This window comes from Corvus hawaiiensis, chromosome 5 (assembly GCF_020740725.1).
Source record: "Corvus hawaiiensis isolate bCorHaw1 chromosome 5, bCorHaw1.pri.cur, whole genome shotgun sequence".
In the NCBI taxonomy this organism is placed as follows: domain Eukaryota; kingdom Metazoa; phylum Chordata; class Aves; order Passeriformes; family Corvidae; genus Corvus; species Corvus hawaiiensis.
This window is the reverse complement of record NC_063217.1, coordinates 55,983,413-56,006,650: the sequence shown is the minus strand read 5'-3', so window position 1 is coordinate 56,006,650 and position 23,238 is coordinate 55,983,413. Positions and strand designations below refer to the sequence as shown.

At 41.5% G+C, this 23,238-nt stretch overlaps 1 protein-coding gene across 7 annotated transcripts in view; it reads right to left on the bottom strand.

The window, feature by feature from the left end:
• Positions 1–23,238, bottom strand: part of FAM13A (family with sequence similarity 13 member A) — a 124,064-nt gene that overhangs the window by 28,549 nt on the left and 72,277 nt on the right. For 5 of the 7 annotated variants that reach the window (XM_048304099.1, XM_048304097.1, XM_048304096.1 and 2 more), the window contains 6 exons: positions 22,523–22,564; positions 12,814–12,858; positions 11,069–11,248; positions 8,041–8,227; positions 5,102–5,178; positions 4,369–4,411 (listed from right to left, as the gene is read on the bottom strand). In XM_048304099.1, the coding sequence (XP_048160056.1) occupies positions 4,369–4,411; positions 5,102–5,178; positions 8,041–8,227; positions 11,069–11,248; positions 12,814–12,858; positions 22,523–22,564 (574 nt within the window). The remainder of the gene's footprint in view (positions 1–4,368; positions 4,412–5,101; positions 5,179–8,040; positions 8,228–11,068; positions 11,249–12,813; positions 12,859–22,522; positions 22,565–23,238) is intronic. The other 2 variants (XM_048304102.1, XM_048304101.1) reach the window with 2 other exon arrangements.

Genomic DNA, 23,238 nt, shown 5'->3' with positions numbered 1-23,238 from the left:
ATGGAGGAGCTCTGGGTATTAAAGCGGTGTTGCGCAAATCCAAACGGCAGTAGGGTTTGGCATCTCAGCTGGAAGCAGTGTGGACTCTGGGAAAACGCCAAAAAATTCACACAAGCATCCAGTGACTTCAGAATAAAAAAAAACAAAAAAGGCAGAATTCTGTCAAGTAAATGATTCATCAACTAGTACTACCTAGAAGCAAGTTCTGTTTGTCTCAGCACTGTTCCCCCCTGCACATACCACACGTCGTGTGCGTTTACACAGAAATGACTGCCATTCCCACAATCCAGAGACACAGTGCGCGTGTCTGCGACAGTGCCTGACGAGACGAGCGCTTCTGTCACTCCAAAATAAATTAGCTGTAATGCCTCACAGAGGGCAGCAGGGAAAAGGAAGTGTAATGCATGTACATAAACATGTAGTGTGATATGTATAAACCCACCAACAAACACAGAGCTAGCTGAATAGAAAGGATTACGTTACTACATAAACTATTTGGATTTGTTAAGAACAGCTTAGGCATACTTCTGTCAGATATAGTCCAGTGGGCAGTCAGCATGCAGATTTTCCCTCTGCAAGTATTCTGAAAAACCTAGTAAACAGTCTGCATATTCTGATACATGAAGAAAACGGGCTAAAAGAAAATAAGCAGTATTTCTGGACCTATTTTCTTTGTGAATCCAGAAGCACGGCCCAACGCTTCAGTATCCTTAGCACATGCCACTAAGGCACATTTATTTTTTTTCATCTGCAGAAAGCTAATGATGTGTTTGGTGCATTTTTTCCCTTTTGAGGAGAGAAAAACAAGTAACTTTCATTAAGAGGGAAAAAAGTTGCCCAGTAGACAAATCATATGAATAAACGTTTTTATCTGGATTCAATTTCATCTATCCCTGCAACTGAACAGGGTGCTAAATAATCTCATCTAGGCTTCCTTTCCCACAAAAGGTTGGATCAGATGATCCTTTTGAGGTCCCTTTCAACCTGGGCTGTTCTACAGTTCTAAAAATCTGGGTGATGGATACACTGGTATTTGTAAAGAGTGTTCTGCATTGTATTTGTGTAAGGTGTGTATTTCCTGTTCATTTCAATAAATGGCCTTTTTGAAACATTATAACAAAATGAAACACTAGGTGACAGCTTGCCAAGCACTAATAACTCTGCAGCTTGACACTAAATCTGATTACAAATGTGTTTATTGTGAGAGGTGTACGTGGAAAAATGCTAATTCACCGTTCAATATCTTTTAAGCTGCTTCCAAGTTGGGAGGACTTAAATATTTCTCCATGGTCCATTGACAGATTTCCTGCCAGGATCTAAATAGTCTGCACCTCACAAACAAAGACTGATCAGTGGCCAACTGTACCAGTTGATAAAACTCCTTGTAAATTGCCAACATAGTATTTAAAGGTGATATTTTAAGGCAAGGAAAGAAATAAAGCACTGAGTTTCAAAATAGGTGCTATTTTTAATAACAAAGTGTGAAGAGAGGAACGTACCTAGATTTTAGTAATTTCAAAGGGAGCAACCTGAGAATACCATCTCATCACCACTACTGATACTAATTAGAGATAAATGTCTTTCTATGAAGAGTGTACAGTCTCCTGACTTATTAAGGCTCTTAAAAGATATCTGTAGCAGATATAAGAGCACTTCCCAGACAGGTGAACATTTCCATTACACATATATTAGAAAGATTGTATCTATGTCTTCTTCCTCCTAAAGTCATTTCAGTTGCTGGAAATATTTAGAAGCTGTTTAAAAACAGGCCTGTGCTCTGCCTGCAGCCAGTTACTCTCCTTTCCTTGCTCACTGATGTAGGCTCTAATACAATGAATAAATCATTAGGTGTTCTGAAGAACAACAGTGGTACAAACCCAGGAGACTCAAGAAAGCAGATGTTTAACTTCCTTTGCATTAATACTCCAAACCCATAGGGGTAGATAATTCAGTATTCCCATCACTTATTTTCCTTTTTGATTTCCTGACGCCACCAGCTGCCACCCTCTAGGAAAAGAATCAAGTAAGGGAGAAACATTTTGCTTTAGATATGGATGTGCCACAATTTCTTACAAACCAAAGGGGCAACATGTCGATGATGTTGGTAACAGCTGGCAGTCATAGCTCACTGCAGATATTACATAAATGACCACAAAAAAAGATCTGCAAAGCAGCTGCTTGAATTCTGCTTTTTAGAAGCTGCTTCTGCAGCTATGCTGTGCAGGAACCAGTAACTACAGATCTAAGTAGCCTGAGGATAAGTCAGCTGCATTCATTCTCCCTGCTCCAATGGAGATACAGCATAAAGAGCAGCTCAAACAGCAAGAAATAAATGGCAACAGAGAGACTTTTAAATTCTGATCAGGAAGTTGTATTCTGTTCAATTACCTGTGGATTCCAATCATCTCTATATTAAAGGCTTGCTTCCCCTACATCTGATCTTCCATTACAGCCACAAGCAGGAAGCATCCTTAAGCACATTTAAGGAATACAACCTGATTCAAGAACACAGCCATTCTGCTGCCTTCCTCCTACCTGAGCCATGCCAACACCCCTCTACACTTGCTGCCATGTTGGTATGAATCTTAAATACTTGTCTCTTATCAAAACTGGGGTACTAGAAACCTTTGGTTTTCACCCTGGAGCTTAGCTACTTCCAAGGGCAGATTATGAAGGTTACAAAACCACTGAAAATTCATTTGGGGCTTCTGTTTCAAGGTATTTTTACAGCCTCATGAAGACCCAAGTCAGCACAACTGGTAGCTATGGCAAATTTTGAATACTTTTCCTAATATCTTCAGACTGGAGATAGGGTGAGAAAGAGAAAAGAATAAGAAAATCCCTGTCCCTTCTTCAACCTGAATGAGTTGTTTGTTATGAAACATATGTCTTTAAGCTGCCCTAAGCAAAATGTAAGGAATAAGGGGCAAGGAATGTAAAACAACTCTGCAGGAATGTAACATTTTCTTGACCTTGTAATTCCTATATAACACAACCTCTGGGTTAAGATCCTCTCCTGCAGCTAAAATTTTACACTTTAAAACTTTTCCTAAAGCAAAGTTTATTTTAAAATTATGATTTCATATTCAAATATATCTCCATCAGGCTAATTTAAAAGCTTAATAGGAGTATTGTGTGGCATGGCAGCAACAACAGCTTTTCCATGTGCAAGTGGGTATGTGAGGAATAAGGCATTGCAAAATCTAGACTCCGGAAAATACAACAGCTCACGAGCAAGTGCAAGGGATTACTGACCCTCTGGGAGCAAAGTAGGAGATCTGGGTAAGCCCAGTCAGAGCAATGATCAAAGGCAGCCCTCAACATCCTTTGCAGGGGCTACATATTTCAGGGTCCCACAAACTTCGCCAGCTACCTCACAGCTGGTCAGAGCTCAGTTGCTAGCAACCTTTTACCTTTCCTGCTAGGTGGAAATAATTCCTACCAGAACTGCAGTCTTTCAAAGGCAATAAATGTATAGTGGCTTTTGTTTTTAAAAGAAACACAAGAAGAGTCTAATTTAAAAGTATTACCAGCCTTCAGTCAACTCCAAACAGCCAGAGAGAGCAGACAGTGTCTACAGCTGCTTTACTGTGCGCATTTAAAATGGATGCACAATGAGGGAGAGGTACCTCACATAATCCTCCCCAGTATTTTAAATGCTTGGCTGTCTAGAGGTGTTTTAAGCAAACCCAAATGAGCCAGTGACTGCAGTGGCCTCAACCTAACCCAACCCCAATCTTTGATTTGTTTAACAGTCAGATGAAAAAACACCATAAAGCCAGTGCAGGAAGTTTGTGTGTGTGTGTGTGTGTAAGAGAAACAGAAAGCTGGGGGAAAAATTGCTGCCATCAATGTCACATCTCCCCGCCCCTGACATCCACCCCAGCCATCAACTCTTAGAAAGAAGCAGGAGGTGATCCTGAAATGGATTACAGACACCTACGTTCAAAAGCAACAGGCTGCATTGGGAAATGATAAATAAAAGACCAAAAGATTTTAGAGAAATCAAGAGAGACAAGCTAATCTTACCACCCTGGCAGATAAGCAGTCAGATGCCCTGTCTGCCATTATTAATAAGGGAACTTCACATCACTTAAACCACAGCGCTGACTTCAGCGATCCTTCCCTTTTTGGCAAGGAGGGATCAAAGGGACTGAAGCAGACACTATAAGACTCTCCAATGGCTAAGAGGCTCCCTAAACTATGTAAATAAAAAGCAGAGTTGAGGGACAGGAAAATGTACATGCTAACTCCATTTCTCTTGTGAAAACAGAACTATATGCATAACTACTTGTCTCTACTTAATAAAATGTTTTTAGAGACCACAAAACTGAAACACAAAAAAACAACAACAAAAAAAATACCAACCTGAGAATGCCTGAAAAAAACCTCATCGTTTTCACTTTCTTTGCTATAAAGAAAAACCAAGAACAAACCAATGTATTACAAACACAAAACCAGACTTGTCTTGTAACAAAAACAAGCAAGACTTCTGCACACAAAGGTTTTTACATTCTTGCACACTCAGTAATTCACACAGTAAATGAAGGGACACTCAGGGCTGCAGCACTTCAAGCTGCTAAACTATGCATTTTTTTGCTTCCTCTCAGGAGCTATTTGAGAACAATAATGTCATTTAATTCCAGTGCCCTTAATTCTCCCGACAAATGTAACTGTTGAGAGAAATTGTCATCTCAGGTGAGCAGAGTGAGGCTGTACAGCTCTTGCAGAAGAGTGAAGCACAAGGGAAAAGGCTGGATTCCCAATCCAGAGGCCAGGTAAGACAGGCCCTGAGGTCCTGTGTGGAGCATGCTGGTTCAGGTGCTCCACAGCTGATTTCTTTTCAAGTCTGCACCATCAGCACCTTCAGTGACATTCCTGTCAGGCTGGGAAAAGAGCCTTGGTGGCATGTGCCGCAGGGCAAAGCCCACACAACACACACAGTGCCTCCATGAAGCTCTGCTTGGAAGTTAACGTGGTGGGCAATCTGTTCTGTGGCATAACTGTCACCCCCACAGCCTGTGGTGGAAGATCTCTCAGGCTGTACTACAACCACAGGGAAAGGAAAACATATATATATAAAAAATAAAATTAAAATCACCTTTCTTCAGATAAAATTTCCATGTCATCAGGTCCTGTTCTGTCTATAGGCTTGGATGAGCTAAAGCTTTCCATACTCTGCAATACAGTAAATATTAAAGCAGTAAGATATATATGAGAAACAGATTCAAGCTGCAGGCCATTAAACAGATCAAATACAGAAATATCCAACAGGACTTCTACGAGAAAGATAACACTCACACTACTGCCCGCTGCACAAAACAAACCCCACACTTTATTGCCCATAAACTGCAAGAAAACCCAACTGCTCACTGCTTCGTCTCTTTCATCAGACAACCTCAAAATGTCAAAACAGAATAATGCTGCACAGTATCCCGCCAGCTCCCATTTTACAGACTGACAGACAGCCTAAGCTTGGGAGTAATTCTTTGGTCTATGCAACTCCTGTAAGAGCAGGTAGCAAAATCCACATCAACCTCTCAGCAGAACTCCTTATATTCATGTTAGAGAACACTCCGCTTCTCAGACAAACCCTTCCTTAGTTTCTTCTTAAGGAGGCATAAGAATGCAAAGAGACCGCAAAGATGTAATACTGGGCCAATATGAATGCAGGGCAAGAAATCCAACTGGTTATGACCACTTCTTCTGAGATTTGTCTTGACTACCATTAAGAACATTAACACTGTTGAGTACTGTGAGGACAAGCCATGTATCCACTTCAAGCACATGCCCAGGAGGCTTTCAACTCTGGGTTTTGGGCAAGTCTCTCTCAAATAGGAGGAAGAGTGGTTCCTGCCCTGGAAACTACGTGCACAGACTTCTTGGGGCAGTCACAGCCCTCTCTCACCTGCTCCACCTCCAGCCCCATAAGGTAACACAGGTCAGTCATCCCAGCCTTGCCTAATTTGATTCTTCAAGTCCTATTGGTACCTGGCTACCATGTCACTGAAATGCAGTTACAAGCTTTTAATGCTTTGTGGTTGGTTTGCCCGGGAGTCTAAGTGAAACTGACAGTTTTTCCACTGCTGACTTGTGCTTTTGAGCCAGATGCAATCAGACAGCTAAGAGGAAAGCTTCCACACACTCTCCTACATACTCTCTCAGGCTTTGAAAAAAAAGGAATGCTCAGAAAAGGGTGTTTAAGGAGAGATAACATTACAAACTTGTTTACATGACAAAGGCCTATTAGTAAATGCTATGGCGCATGTTGCGTTATACTCCAAGTAGGTAGCCTAATTGGGGTTATTATTTGATGTGTAAAGGTGTAGCCAAAAGAAAGCTAAACCACCACACATCCTTCTGGCAATCTCTGAAATGCAAGTATGTAATAAGCATACTCATTAAAACTTAAAAAGCAGCTTCTGCTCTTCCAAAACAATAGTACCACGCTCTCTGCAAGACATTTCATAACTGTACTTGCAGTTGATGATTCCACTGTGCCATTCCCTATAGCAGAGCAAGCAAGAACCACACTGATGGTCATCTTGGTCAAAGTGCTTTTAAGATTAGTTCATTTTATATTCATTTCAGCCTTTGCTCTTCAAGATATCCAAAAATGAGGGGCAGGGTAAAGTCCAGTGGACACAGCTAAGTTTGAGGACATTTCTTTCTGGGCATGTTTGAAGACTTCATGAATGTTTTTCAGGTCCACAGCCAAAGTGGACACTTCTGTCATTAATTCCTTTCCTAAATACTGAGAAAAATTTTCATTTACATTGAAATTGCTTTACACTCCACAGGCACAAAGAAAAGGTACTGAAAAGATCATAAGCACTAGACCTTTGCTTATCTTAAAGTACATTGCTACAAGCAAAGACAGAAGTGTGAATGTGTCTATCTCACTCTGCTTTCATGAAGTATCACATGAGAAGATTATGGATACTGAGCACTAAATTTAATAAATTAAGCACAGAGTACAATTTTTGGCATCTTGCCCTCTTTTTATCATAAAGAAAAGCAAATCCACCTCTCTCTAGAATCTCTGCACAGGGTAAGAACATCAGATTGTTGCAATTTTGTGATCTAAACAAAATGAGTCCAAACACAATATCACATTGAGAACTTGCTTTCAGCAGGCTCTAAAACTTAATCAAGCACCAGGAAATGCCCTATAGCTCAGGACTGTTGTTTTCACACAGCTCATGCTGCTCCTGTTAACCATGCAATGCATGGTTGGGGCAGGCACAGCACTCCTGCCACTGCATGCAGACCTTGCACTGAAGCAAAGCGTGGTTTCTCAGCTGCTGACACTCCAGTCAGTGTTTGCTGTGGCTGAGAGGGAAGGAGGGTGCACCAGTTTTATTCTACAGATTGTAGAACTTGACAAACTGTCTTCTACTGTGAAGGTCACACAAGAATATGCTGGGAAAGTTCTACAGTATTCCAGATTTTTACAACGTTACAACAAAGTCATTCATCTCCTCAGTAAAAGGTGGATAGAGGGATCACCTTTTGGACCAACACACTTCAAAGTGCTTTCCAAATTGCAAACACCACAATAAAACACAGGCTTTAGGGCAAAGACATAAAACACCTTTGCCACCTCATTGTCAAGTAGACACTTGAAATCTAGTTTCAGAACTTAGCAGGAATATAAAAATAAACTTGACCTGAACATGAGAACCTACATCTAAGTTCCAAACTCCTCGCAAGGCTTTTGAAAGACTGGGAAAAAGACATATTTCCTTTTATGCTTTCCAAAATGCTTCACTGAACTCAAAAGAAAAAGCAAAAGGTTGCAGAAAGAGAAAATGACTATACATGGACTAAGAGGATTGTAGCAGAAATATGACTTCTCAGTTGCCTCATCACAAGGGTTACAAGCGTGGGATCCAGTGTTTCCCATGGTCCAAAATAGGCACTTAAGCCTGTACTGCAGGCAAAAAAGTCTACCTAAAGGAACCAGATGTGCACTGAAATAAAAGAAGAGTTTTTACCATCCTAGTAACAGGCATCAAATAGTACAGCATGCTGGCTTACCACAGGACTGTCCTGGTTGTCATTAAGCTCTGAAAGCTTAGTGCTGGATTTCTGCCGTTTTGATTTATTCCTTTCACTAAGGTATCCAGAGCCGGTGTCTTGTAATTTTTCTACATCTTGAGCAGCTAGAATACAATCTTCAAGACTGCTGAATCCAGAGGGAATGTTTTCTTTGTTGACAACTTCCCTAAAAAGAAAAGGGACATTACAACAAGAGGTTGTTTAAAACATTCTCTTGCTACATTTATGGTAGCAATAGAGAACTACATCATGCTGACTGGGGCAGTTCCAGCAACAGCATCTATCCCCTATGAAACCAGTATCTCTGGTTCTTCCCAATGCAGCCAAAAACACACACTGTGTAACGCTAAATCCCACTGAGGAGCAAAAACCAAGTGTATACACCTCAGGTGAGAAAGTTGTGAGGATCAATGTTTGGGATTTGATTCACTTCCCACTAAACCCAACACACAGAAGCCTTCACATGGAAGCTGGACTAGTCCCTGGCTGCCTGTGGCATTTTTAGAGAGAGTATGAAGCATATTTTCCTTTGAGACACGTGCTTTTAATTTAGAAAAGTGATTCACAGCTGCGGTCCGAGGATCTCCTTTGGTGCATGACACCGCATAATTGGCCCTCTTACTCACAACTCTCAAATGCAAGAGCAGGACTGTGGTGCTTTAGCCAAATGCTTGATTTCCATTTGGGAATTACACTAAACATAAAAGGGAATGTATCTCTGCAATGGCAACATGACTGCCAGGACAGAGGACTGTTTTGCTATGTTGGGAAGCGAATGGGACAGCCAGCCCTAAGTCATCACGTGATGCACTCGGACTCTCTGGGCTTGCAGGGTTTGTGCATGTTTACCAAAAGCCTGGCATATGGCTTATCTTGCCCTGTTGGATCCTTCAGCAGGCAGCTTTTCATATACCACTTGTTTAGTAGTCTTCCCTTTACTTTGTCCAATAGTGAAGATGCACATACACATCACAACACTATGGGAACAGGAGAAACACAAGGCACCTCATTTAGCCAGAGGCTAAAGGCAGCTTGCTTACACTTGACACTGAAACTGGAACATTTGCTAACTCTGTGTGGCTGTCTTACACAGTGCTGTGAAACTCCAAAGCCTGCTTCCATGAAGAGCAGGAGAATTCATCTAGACTTGACTGGTGTGATAAGAAACCAGTTACTCTGCAATATCTGGACAGTGTCAGCATAGCAAGTATTCAGAACAAAAACAAAACTAGAAGGTTCCAGTGACTTTCTACATCAGAGATCTCTTTTGTTGGTGGAAAAGAGATATAAAGAGGTATGATAAATCTCTAACTAAACTTCTAAGATTTGCCTTACTGGAAGTTTTTACAAACCCCTCAGCAGACCAATTACACATACAGAGCCTGTAGACCATGTAATCTTCAAAGCCTGGGAGTTCACCTATGTGATTATGTGATAAATACACTTCCTGCCTGTAGTCCCATTTTGTGACATTACAAATCCTCTTGTGATCCATCACAAGGCAAGGAGATGAAGTCACTGACAATCAAAAAAACAACACAAAGACATTTTGAAAGGAATCCTCAATTTCAATAATTTACCCAGAGAAATCCCAGCAATCTGACCTAAGGGAACCAGGGAAAACAATTTGGACCATAGCCAGCATTCAAAACTTTCAATGTGCTTTAAATCCTTGGCTCCAGCTTTCTGGACTGAGCCTGTATAACTGTGTCAATCGTATCTAGAGGCCACTCTGTAACACAAGGTTGAAGAAAAGCCCTGCAGTACTATATGCTTCCAAACACGTACACTAGCCAGTCTCTGACCTACTTACCTGAGAAGCCTGTCAGCAGGGCTACTTAACAAGAAAAACTGCTTTAGAGCTGCTGCCAGATACTTTGGTGACTTGCAAGTACCAATTTCCCAGGCCACCTTTACAGTGTATTTTGATTCACTATGAAAATGGCACCTTTTTTTTTTTTTTTTTTTGGTAACTATAGATTTTTTTGTACAACAGTAGCATTGACACATTTTGGGAAATACCATGGCTGCAATATTAACACGAGTTATCAATGGCTATGCACCTGTATTAAAGTAGCTTCATACAGGAAGGTACAGATCCAACAGAATTTGGGGAATTGAGCACCCAGGAACAACAACAGGAGACTAGATGTTTGTTTTGGAACCAACTTCAAATCCTAGCAATCCAATACTACAGTGAGGCATAGACATTCTTTACAAGAACTAGTGCTGCGTTACAGGTAGACAGATGGGTAAGCACTGATTAGAGCGAAGTCTGTAGTTATAGTTTCTCAAATACAGCTATGCCTTGTGTAACTAGTTTGTTAAGGCTGTGGTGGTAACACAGTTGTACCACACAATATATGTCACAACTGAAGGAGTATGAATGGAAAAATAGGCATTATCTTTACTCTTTGACAGACATTTAATGAAACTCACCACTAAATCATGTTTAAATTTTGCATAATAGGGTGGATAAAAAAAAATCTTAGATTCTGATTAATCAAAAGGAAGATTTTTCTAATTTCAGACAAACTCCCAAGTCTCTTCACTAAACCCAAACACAAGCTGTACCTCCACACACAAAAAGAGGAACTTAATCTCATTTTTGAAGACATTCTGAATTCAGAAAAGCAGCTGAGCCCAATGTTTTTATCTAAAAAAAGTTACAGGCAGTGCAGCCAACTGCTTGGGAATTTCCACTAATGCAACAAATACGGTAAGTAACCAATTCCAAATACTGTAATTAAAAACTTGACTAGGGGGTATAACCCCCCTAGATTCTTATCATGCTTTGCCCCAGTCCATGATCTCTAGTAAACTCTGTATCTCCCAGCTCTAACTGATGCAATGGAGCTCTGCACAGGCACTGCAGTCTGCTCTGCACTTCCAACTCGAGGCAAAAGGTCAGTGCCTTCCATAACAGAATGTGGCATTGCCTTGATAGAAGACATGACTGGGGTAGACTTAAAATATACTTTCCAAAACAAAGAAATCAGGCTCATACATGTCTCTGTTTCTCCGGGCTTCCTCCTGCTCTTTGTGGTGTCGCCTCCTCTGCCTGGCAGACACATTAGAAGAGGCTGAAGATGTCCCCGATTCAGAGTCCTCTGAACTCTGGCCGCCTGAGCCATGAACATCAAAGAGATGCTGCTCCACGGCTGAGCGGATTGTCTTCTCTAAATACCTGTCAAGCCGAAAAATAAGGTCAATTGAGCTCAAAAACTTTGTGGAGCTCCCTCTCTGCAACAATAAATAAAACAAGGGTATCTGTGGGTTATATTTTCTTAGGATGGCAAAGCAGCACAGAATGTTCTAGCGCTATGACACAGGCAAAGAGCAAAGCCAGAATCTTCAGATACCCTCTGGTTCAATTCCCTCAGAATAGCTAAGCCTTCCCAATTAATACTGCTCTTTTTATTTCTAGGGTTGTCTGAAATTTCAGTAAAACAGCTAATTTTACTTACTGCAGCTACAGACATTAGTGCCTAACTTTCATCCTCCACTTAAAAGTCCCTGCTCTGACAAAACTGCATTTGATACCCAGCCATGCTGACAGTGGTCAAGTCTGTTGCGCAACACAAGCTCAGTAAGGCAAGGGATCACCTGCAAGAAGATGATTCACTGCTGTCTCACAGAGGGATGACAATATGCAAACAGTAGCTCACTACAAACTCCTAACATGCACTGCGACCAAGCATGGGTTTTGTTCGGAGTTCATGCTGTCTTCACACATTCTTGGGCCACATTCTTGTGTATCCACAGCCACCCCGATACTGCTGTGAGACCACCCTCACACCCACTGGCAGTGAAAGGGCTTCCACACAAGCCACCACAAAGGAGCCCCTGCAGTTGCATTGGTTAAAGATGTGCGGCTACTTGGACTTTCAACACAACCAAATCTTCATTTTGGTACTGCCATTCTCTTACAACATTCCCTTCCTTCCTTCATCAGAGGAAGCTTTTATGAAAAAACGAAATTTTTTTTTTCAAAGAGATTACATGGTAACACATTTTTGTATACACCCCCATCCTGTCTCTGTTTCTTGCAATGCTTTAAGCAGACTTGTTTTTCAAACGTGCATGTCCAAAGTCCACATATAGCTTCTACTGTTTTTTCCATAATTAAAATGTTATTTCAGGATTTGCTGGTTAATTTTCAACTGAGTAGCTACAGTATGGGAACCTGTGCTTGGGCTGGCTTCTCCTTTACAAAAGCTGCGCTAAGTTGCTATACTTGAAAGCCTGCTGAGACTGCAGTTCCTGGAAAAGTCAGAAGACCTGAGCAACTGCAAAACCCCAGATGGTTTAACTAGGCAAGTATGTCTGTATTTCATTATTGACAAAGATCAGTTCTGCAAACCCATCAGCCACTGGGAATTTCCAGCTCCAGCAAAGCCAACCCATTTTAGCTCTGCTCCTCCCAGTTACAGCAGTAGGGTCAAGTCACGTCCTCTGCTGGGATGCAACAGGGAGCAAACAAGAGCAAGAGGATGATGCAGTGCAAAGAGCTTCTCGAAATATGCAAATTCTGCCTAAGCAAAACATCACAGGCACAGAGAGCAAAGAACTAAGGGCCTGAGAAGTTTTCAGAAGGAAGTGATTTATTTTCATTGCAGATGAATTGCTTTGGGAAACACTGCCAGCTTTTTGTTTATGTAAGAAAAACTCTTTAAGAGAAATCAAAGATTAAGCAGTAATACTTTAAAAAGCTCCAAGAAAGATAGCTACAAAATTGTAAAAGACACTTACTCTCCTGTAGCAGGAACATTGCTACTGACTTGTGATACGTGAGCACTGTATAAAAGAAAAAAGAGAAAAAAGTTAGATTTTATTATCAAAATAAGGTCTTAAAACCTCTTGCTCTTTGCTGTGCTGAGATTTAAAGGTCTAAGCTGTCTGAACAACAACTGCATACACATGCCACAGGTTTTCTCCTTAAGGAATTTTCACTCCCACTGTGACGTGGCACATTTTGACAAGTCAATATCCTCAACAATTAATTTCCCCGTCATTTTCATGCATAGGCAAAAGTCTAACAGCAAGTATTTCAACCTCAACATGTTACAGATTTTTTGTTTTCTTCTGGGCTTTCTGCTGCTGATGTTTTAGCCTCAGCACAAAAGTCTTCGCCTTTTGAAGCTGACTTGAAAATGTATACACTTAATATTTAACTGCTCTCTCTGTTTAACTATTCTCTGAATATGCTCAGAGAACATACTCATATTCTTTGCTTCACATTTAAAAAAAATAAAATCGATGCACTCTCCTCTCCCTTTTACCTCAGTCTGTTATCAGGCTCAGGAAGAGCTGACACAAATGTAGGTGTTATCGCTTGCTGTTCAAAGCCCTTCTGAACAAGCTGACCTGGCACAGGTGTCACTGCTTTCTTCCCTCTGCCAAGCTGAGTCCCATCCTGCCCCTTTTTCAGCTACTGACTCAGCTGACTCAGCCTTGCAGATAAGGTGACACTGCCTATTCATCCCTCCTGCAACCTGCCTTAAGTTAAATAAGCTACAGGCCTAGGGGTTTCCTTTCAAATTATCCCTGTATCAGCAGAGTACAACTGGCAGATAAACCCCAGTAAAATGTGGTCAGGGTACAGGCTGAATGCAAGACGTGCTTCCTGCCAAAACAGCCATTCATCACTTTCAGTCTTTACCAGTTTATCTTAAATAGTTTCCTTGCAGAACCATCAACAGCTGATTTGCCTTCACTACCCAAAGGTTTCCTCTCTGTCTCCCTCGAATACTTTGCATTTCACTGTATGGGGCTAGAGCTATGTAAGAAGCTGCAGCACCCTCAGATAACCACTCTGTGGCCTTACTGGGTTTGAGCGTCACTTGGGCAGAAGGCAGGCAACAGAGTATGAGAAGGGTAAATGAGGGGCCACTACAGCTAATTTAACAAAACCAACGAACCAGTGTGACTCCAGTGCAGTGAGTTACAAACCCCACAACACCCAGCTGCAAATTATACTCGCAGTGTGCTTCAGGCTGAGCCAGTGTGTTCACCTGGGATTTAACCACACATGCATCCTTGCCAGTCCCAGCTTCACTCAGTGCTACTCTCCAGTCACAGCACAGGCCACTGGAATGGTGGCACACCAGGAAAGCAGTCACAGACTTGCCATTATGTCCCACATTACCTGCACAGGACCTGAGCAGTTGTGTCATTCAGGTAATTTCATGAAGACATACAAATAACTATTACTGTACCTATTATTACAGATAAAGTATCTGCATACAGGAAACAACATTGGCAAGATCACTCTCTTCCCACATCTAACATCTTGACTGTTAACTACAGGATGGCTTTGGAACTTGAAGTGCACATTTCAAGCACTCTGCTTGCTTTCCAGTTTGCTTACAGGAACTATGTGGCCTCTTCCCAGCCCAAAACTATTTTTTAAGACCTGGTCTCCCATGGCAGACGTATTAGCAAGTAAGGTGCTAGTGTGGTAGGCTAACCCACATCATAAGATACAATTCATGCGCTTGCTACAACTCCTACACCCATGGGAGTAGGTTAATACTGTATCACCTTTTTGTAATATTTACATGCACGCCTAACTGAGTGGGGTTGTCTTTCATATCACACTTCCCTGTTTTCATGCCAGTAAAGTGATAGTGCAGAGAAAGAAGGGATTGTTTGGAATTTAGCTTTTTAAAAGCATCCGTAGGATGTAGCTTTATCAACCAATAAAAATTTTTCTAACACCCCAGTACATTTTGTAGTTGTCTAATTCACAAACTGTGTGCTTTACTAACAGCAATTCAGTTTTAAGTACATTAACCCGAGTAATTTGTAATGACGTGTAACAATTAATTTACTGTATCTAGAAAGGCCCTATTCAGACAATACAGATTCTGTAAGAAAGACAGTAACATGGTGATTTTCAAACTACTGACAACTAACAAGGAAGTACATATACATTACATGCCAGCTGAGTGGATGACTACAAAATGAAGCTCTGACATTCCGATTTTACTGTACTGAATCCAAGTTTACCCTTAGCTCTGTGAAAACTTAGTGCTCTTTATCAGCCCCCCTCTCAATAAGACAGATTTTAAATCAGAGTTTTTCTAGATACACTAACTTCCCTTTAATTCCACAGCTGGTAACTTTTCTGGCTATTTCATTTTGAAGCTTTATTTGAATGCATTGCTAAATTACTTTACTTTCTCTCCACCAACCTTTCTTATACCAAGGAAGTTCACATCCAAAACAAATGGTGGAGGAGAGATAGTTACACAGTGGTTTTAGGATTTGAGCCTGCTGTGGGACAGAACAGGAAGTGCACGAGCACATTGGCAAACCCAGGCAAAGACACCGCCTTGTGAGGATTTCAGAAGCCAGAAAAGCAACCAGGCAGGCAGGGTGTATCCTGTGGGGTTTCCCAAACTTCTTGGGTGGCAGAAGTTGCTCTGCTGTTGGATTTATGCAGAGCAGGCAGGGCAAGCCATGCCTAGAAGAGCCCTCTTGGCATGTCTGCCTGTGCAGGCAGCTGCCTTGCTCAGTACATCATCCGGACAATGGGAACTCATATTCTGCTTCAGTTAATTATTTTCTCCTCACATCTGCTCCATTTCACTGATACGTACGGTCAATTATCTCCACAGCTAGATTATCTTTATTAGATTATGCAGCTGCTGTTGCAGAGCATGCTGAGAAATACTGACTTTTGATAGAAATTAGAATTGTCTCCTTGGGTGACAGAAGGCAGCAGGACATTTTCCCAGTGCTGGGGGACTTCCAGAAAGCCAGCCAGAAAACCTGCATCAAGACACACAACTGTATTAAGTGCTATGAACTTTTGAACTTGTTTCTTATGACCCTCATGCTTTTCCTTTTGGGAAGTCTGACCTCTAGCACTTCCCAGTTTTGTCTAACTTGTTTACCCAAGTCTTTTGTTCACTTTCAGAGGTGCTCCATCAGCTCTGGATAATGCCTTACTTCACACATAAGGTAAACTCTTACTGCATGACCTCCTTTCTTCTGTTTCAACCTCAAAGATGAGAAGGTGGTATTTTCCATCACCATTATATCTCACCTGCCCCCCTAACTAGTACTCTGTAAATTTAAAAGATGTGCACTAGAGTGAGAGTTACCTCATGCAATGCCTGCACCTTGTTTGGTCTGCATTGGGCATCTTGTGAGAGTAGACAAATAACTGAGCTGGATATTGAAGCCCCTCCTCCTAATTTCTTTCATTCAAGCCACTACTGAGCAAAATATCTTAGCATCCAGGTAAAAAGAGCAAAGAAAAAAACATGAAACAGAGTAAACTAGCAAACTGACATACTGCCACAGTATTTTCCCAGACTGGGTTTTCATTTATGAAGTAAATGAATTCCTGACAATGCTTAATGGCCTAACTCATAAACTATTCTTGCAATCTGGTACTAAAGACACTTGTTGCTGAGATGTATTTACAGTCCATCTGCTTTATTCAGGAAGCAAAGGTGGGTTTGGTTCCTGTTTTCAGGTTTTTAAAAGCCGAGCACAACAGTAAGAAAGCCGCAATAGATATAAAAACTTTTCACCATCTTGCTATTCCAGCAAAGTTGAGGATGTTTAAATGGCTTTGACATAACAGATGAGAAACTCCTGAAGTTCTCCCAAATATATTACTTCAATCCATGACCTATGAAGTTCCTATTCATACGTATTTATATGGTCTAAATGCTATCCACTCTCCACACTGTGACATGCAATACTGCAAACTCATGTGGGATCTATTTTAAGACGACTACTTTATTTGACACACTTTGACCAAAGAGAAGGGTTGTGATGGCATAGAAAATGTGAAAATAATGAGTTTAAAAATAAAAAGGGTGTGCTCTTACTTACTGGGATGTCCCATCACACAGAGGACACACTTTCATTATTTTCTCAGCACCTTCACACTTTCACAAGCCCAGATCAAATTATCCTCCCTTTAAACGTGGTAAACTATTTTTTACACTACCTTGTTACTACACAGAAAACTAACCCCACAAAAAGCAACTTTCTTCAGGATTCCTAATGTTTTTCACTTGCACATCCTTTATGATGGATACACACTGACACCTACTGCTTGGAGCAGAGACAACCCTGCAAGGGATTCATAGAGGCCACATGATTCAGCTTGGTGAATTTGCATGGCTGTATCTGTGCAGGCTCCTCTGCAGAGGAGGGAAATAATCCTCAGGGAGCCTCAGACCTGCATAGCAGCCAGGCACCCAGAGCAGGGGCACCCAGTGGCCTGGTGTTTCCTTTCAGCCAGTGCTGGTGTGAGGGACATGAGTGTGTATCACATAACATAATCATGATCTGCGATGGAGCCCAGCACTCCTGTGGATCTTAAGACCTCTTATAGCATGTGCCATGAAGGAAGAAGTGTCCAGTGGGAAGGTGGTCAAGCAAATTTCTGAGCAGGTGTGAAATCCAGAGCAAAGTTTTCCAGTTTCTTCAGAAAACTGACCTGAGAACAAACAGCATAAAACATCTTACCCAGTAAACCTCAGGCTAAGAATACCTGACCTGCATTATATAAAAAGAGTTGTCTTAAATAAGAATTGTTAAAAGGAGAAACAGTCAGCTGTACTGAATAATGCCCACAGGAATACTTCTAGGAAAAGAAGCAGGCAAAACTGTCCAATGCCTTGCCCTGCACTCATGGGTATTTAATGCAATCCTTGGCACTGCTTGTGATTTCAGGTCTCATTGCAATTTCAGTTTAATGCTCTGCACGTTAACAAGGAAGCTCCACACTACAAAGCTTTTGCTTTTCTCCCCTGTAATATCAGTCTGGCTTATCTCAGGCCGTACCCATCAGGGAGCTCCTCTGAAAGCGTCTCATGACTAATGTCACATCTAACGCATACACCCCAGCATAAAGCATGCCTGAAGATTCCCTGCCTTCTGAAAACTCATTGCACACGTGGAGTGGAATTGTGCTTACAGGGAATTGCTGCTGCCAGATGCTGCTTCATTACCTGAAAGTGCCAAGTGTTTCTCAGTACTGATTACTCAATACAGCTAGCAGTCACAGTCTCACTGCAGAATTATGCAAGGAGCAGTACCGTGCACTTTTTAACAATCTCAACTCCCTTCGTCACAAGGTCTTGTTACAAAAGGTTTTGGAACGTAAACACCCTTCAGGCATGACTCCCTGAAACAACCACCTAGCAAGGCTTTTCTCTTCTTTGAACAGTATAGAAATCTTGCCTGGTACTGAACACAGCTGAGCCAACAAATTATCTAATCAAGGACTACAGAGAGGGAGAGGACAACCCTGGTCAGCAGTAGGTGAATGCAATCAAACCCCAGATCTCTCAAATTGGTCAAGCTGACCTCATCCTTATTATGCCCAATGAAAGAGGGCTCCAGCTACAAAATTAATAATTTTCTGCCCAAATCTATGCATAAACTATTTACACACATTCTCTCTCACATCAGTATTGTTATTTAGGATACACATCCTTCCCCCTCTGTCTAAAACTCAGGGGGAATATGTGTACCCTGGTTCACTTCTTATGGTAACTAGGACATCCATGCTCTTTTCTCCATCTTATAACATTTCTTTAATCATCTTCACAAACCTAAAGCCATTGGAACACGAGTGACTTGAAACTGTGTAAGGCCACACCTGTCTCTTTTACAAGGGTATCCATACTCCTTCTAAGTATACTGAAAATACTCCCTTTATATATCCACTGGCACGTGATTACTTCAACTGGAGTATTTTCATCCCATACCTCCCTTTCATCCCTCCATGAACAAGTATGTTCATGTCCTTTTTTTTCCCCTGGCATTTCCAAATGGGAGGAACTCCCCTTTCATGGTAAAGATTTTCATTATTAGACCTGAGGTAAATTACTTTATTACTTATGTTATTATTTTTTATAGTATGTATCTTAAATTTGATGCTTATCTTTATAAATAAATAAAAATACCTTATGTATATATGACAGTGAAATATTTTATATATATATATACACACACATCTTACTCTATATAATATCTCACTGTCATATATTTTCTCCCAGAGGACACCCCCAACCCTTTCACCCCTGCTATAAGCTCAATTAAAGAACATGATTCCATTTTAGTATGCTAGCGGCCATTAAGGAAAAGAAGTTCATGACACTTAAGGAGCTCCAGCAGCAAACCCATTCCTCTCCTACCAGCAATACCTATAGGTCTCAGCCCCTCCCTACCCATTTTTAAGTTCTAGTACTCATGTCCCCTTTTTCCATATAGATGACATGATATAAAACATTTTGCTGACATCAGAGAGATTAGGTATACTCCTTCCTCTCTCTGGGAAATCTTTTAAAAATAATGTGGTTGTACCGGTGTTACTGGTACGCTTTTTACAAACCCCCGTCACATTTTGTCTCATTTACTGCTTACTCTTGTACTGTTAAAGACTGTTTATTTCCTTACAAAGTAGCAGTGGTAATAAAGTCTTGACTTTCCCAATATCTAAAGAAAAAAAAAAAAAAAAAAAACAACAAATCCCCAACCCTAAATCAATGTCATTTTAAGAAACAGTGTATTTATTGGTGGCATTCTGACAGTTCTGACTTAAAAGTTAAGACCTTCAGCATTTGTCTTCTTGTTAAAAATAGCAACCAGGGAAATATCTCCATTGTTAGCTGACATGGTACAGCACTGAATAATCAAGTCTCTGATTTGATCCTACTAAAACTGATTTACAGAGGGTGTACTGGTTTTGGCTGGGGTAGAGTTGATTTTCTTCCCAGGGGCTGGTATGGGGCTGTGTTTTGGATTTGTGCTGAACACAGGGTTGATAACATAGAGATGTTTTTGTTATTGCTGAGCAGGGCTCACACAGAGCCAAGGCCTTTTCTGGTTTTTGTACTGGCAGGGAATTTAGGGGTGCATGGGAGGTTGGGAGGAGACACAGCCAGGCCAGGTGACCCAAACTGACCAAAGGGCTATTCCAGACCATAGGGCACTATGCTCAGTATATAGAGTGGGGGGAAGATGGAGGAAGGGGGAACATTTGGAGTGATGGCATCTGTCTTCCCAAGCCACCATTACATGTGACAGGGCCCTGCTTTCTGGAGATGGCTGAACCTGCCTGCCCATGGGAAGCACTGAATTAATTCCCTGTTCTGCTTTGCTTGTGTGCATGGATCTTTCCTATTAACCTGTCTTTATCTCAACCCATGAGTTTTCCAGCTGTTACCGTTCCAGTTCACAACCAAATCCCGCTGGTGGGGGAGTGAGAAAAGCAGCTGGTTGCTGGCTGGGGTTAAACCACGACAGAGGGACACAATGTTCCTTCCGTCTGGCAAAAGCCAAGTATTATGCAGTGTTTGGAAGCTAAAGAGCTCTTGTTCCCACTTACTTAACTTGTTGTATAATTATCTATATGGAACTACTGCATAAACACAGCAGTGACTGCTCTGTACCCAAACATTCATGATTTACTCGAAGGATTTCTTGAACAGTATTTCAAACTATGTAAGTGTGGCTGGTAGCAACAGAAATAGATTTGACCATCAGACAGCTAAAGCAGACAGTCTCCCCTTCCTTGCCCATGGTGTGAAATGCTATTCCTACATATGTCATGCACAGCCTCTGGGGAAACAATCAGAACATTCAAAGTTACGCAGAGAAAACTGGCCACCCACTCAAGTTCCCAGTTGTTGAAGTACCAGGAACTGCCCAGCCAGCACCAGCTCTCCTGCCAAATTAACTGCACCTGGCAACTGACCTCAGGAGGACACATTTCTGATGTGTTATAAACAGAAGCAAGACTTACAAGCTGTTCCCTTTATTTACAAGTAACTGTATCCCAGCAATGTTACAAAAGACAAGAGCTTGGCATGAAGCCTGTACCTCAAGGTGTGCTGCTCCCTTTACTCCTACCAGCCATTTCTACAATTCCCATCCATGTGTTTCTTCCTGACTGTTCCCTTCCTATCTGCAAGACAGATTCCCATGGAAATCCATCCCTTCATTTCAGTGGACACACTCATTCTCTGTTCTCCCCCCAATATGCCTACATCTCTATTTAAGATGTTCAAACTTGTTCTCTTCCTCTCAGAAATGTCCTTTGGTATCAGTTTTCTCAGGTCCATTCCTCGCTCCCCATCTCCTTGGTGATCTTGACAAGGTCAGCCAAAGAGAATCTCCTTCATGTATCATTTTTCTATAATCCAGGAAAGGGCTTGGAAGGACAGTTTTGAGCAGTAAGACAGATGGAAATGTAATGAAAGCCTAAAATCATTTGAAGGTCACATTTAGCCAGAAAGAAAAACAAAGGGGCGGACGATTTTTAATGCAAAGACAGGATGAAGAATTAAACTCGGGAAAATTTGAGACAGGGGAACGTATGTATGCAGCTACAAAATAATCTCCTGAAGGAAAAGGCAGAATCTCCTTGGACAATCTGGAGCTTTTGAGGCACAGACTGGGCAACATCTGCACAAACACATTACAGGGAGTGATGGTGCATCAACAGGAAGGCAGACAGGATCATGCAACCAGGCTAGTCCATGAACAATTCCCTGACACACTTTCTGCGCCGTATGCATTAACTGCACTCTTTCTGTGCTTCATGTTAGAAAAATTCTTTAAGAAAAAAAACCAAGCTACAAAGATAAACAGGAATATATGCCAGATATTAACACATTCAGACATCACTGTAAGAATTCCAATTATCACTGGGATAGTGATAATTCTCACATAAAGCACCACTGGGATTTCTTTTTATTTGTTTAAACTCTGCAGAGATCAAAGAACCCAATTATAATATCTGGCCCTTCCCTCTCTGCAGCCCTTCATTGTTAATTGCTCTGGCTCCTGTTCTTCCACTAAGTAAAAATTAAAGCATTGGAACTGAGCCTGCTACTGAAGCAAGCAGAGCAAACTTTCACTGATGTCAACAGAATGAGACCCCTTTAAAAGCAGTGACTTTGCCCTCCGGTTGGCAAAACAAGAAACAATTTGTTCGAATGCAGCATGAGCACCATTCCCTCCAGTGAGGCTTGTTGGGTACTTAAGCACTCTCCTGCTTTTCTAGGCTGCAGCAGGGAAACAGTTGCTGGATGGGCTGCTGACTCACCATCTGGTTCCTGGTTTCTTTCTGAGCAGCACATGCTGCCAGTTCCTCAAATCCTGTAGCAAAAATCTCTCCTGTGCCTGCAGATAAGCTACTCAGGCGTCTAAGCTACGTAACAAACCAAAGGAAAGAGGAAATCCATGTCCATCTTGTAATAAAGACGTTAAACCCTGGGCCTCCTCTCTAAAGACAGAAGAATAGCAACAGAGATGGTACCTACAAAGACTCATCCCACTAACTGTGCAACAATTACAAATGTAAAACTAATCCTCACTTTGATTACAGTCTGTTCAGAACCTCTGAACCCCTCCCCACATTTAATTCCAATAACAAGGCAATCCCGCACAGAAAAATAAATGAAAACAGCTGAGTAAATACCTCACATAGAAGGGTGACATGGGCCGCTCATCTTCTTGGGAGCTAAAAACAAAACATATGTTGTAAGTTAGTATGCAGCTCTGTCTTGTATTTGCAGCTCAAGATATTCACTCTTAAAAAGCAGAGATAATAAAAGTGATATTGCACCCGTTGCAGAGGTAACACTTAAGTCTATTTTGTCCTCTAGCTGACGCATGGAAGAAAGCTTTAAGTTACTTTCCTTAAATCCTGGCAATCCAACTCGTTTCTCAACGTCCACAAATGTGGCGTAACAGATCTTCTGCTAGACAGCCAGGAGTCATTCTGACTCTGCAACAGTTCTAAGGCTATTCCCATAGCAACAATAAAGCATTTTGCCAGGAAAACCAAGAGAGTCCTTTGCTGTCTGCTGTTTCAGAATTAAACAATCTGCCTATTAAAGCCAAATTTGACAAAAACCACAAATGACATCTTGAGTAACCAAAGAAACGGCCATGGCCATAGGTGCATGCATGAGGCCACCTATTCCCCGCTTTTATTGCTCCTGTGGAAAGTTTATTTGAATGAAATTTCTCTTGGTTTGAGACCAGGGATTGCCACTGGCTGGCATGGAGGCCTCATGACAAAATGTTTAGTTGTGTTTTAGTTGTGCACTGTCCTGGCCCCAACATAACTACCTGGTAAGTGACTGACCAGTTGTGCCTGTGCTGGCTCAAGGGTAAGAATGAGCTGGGACA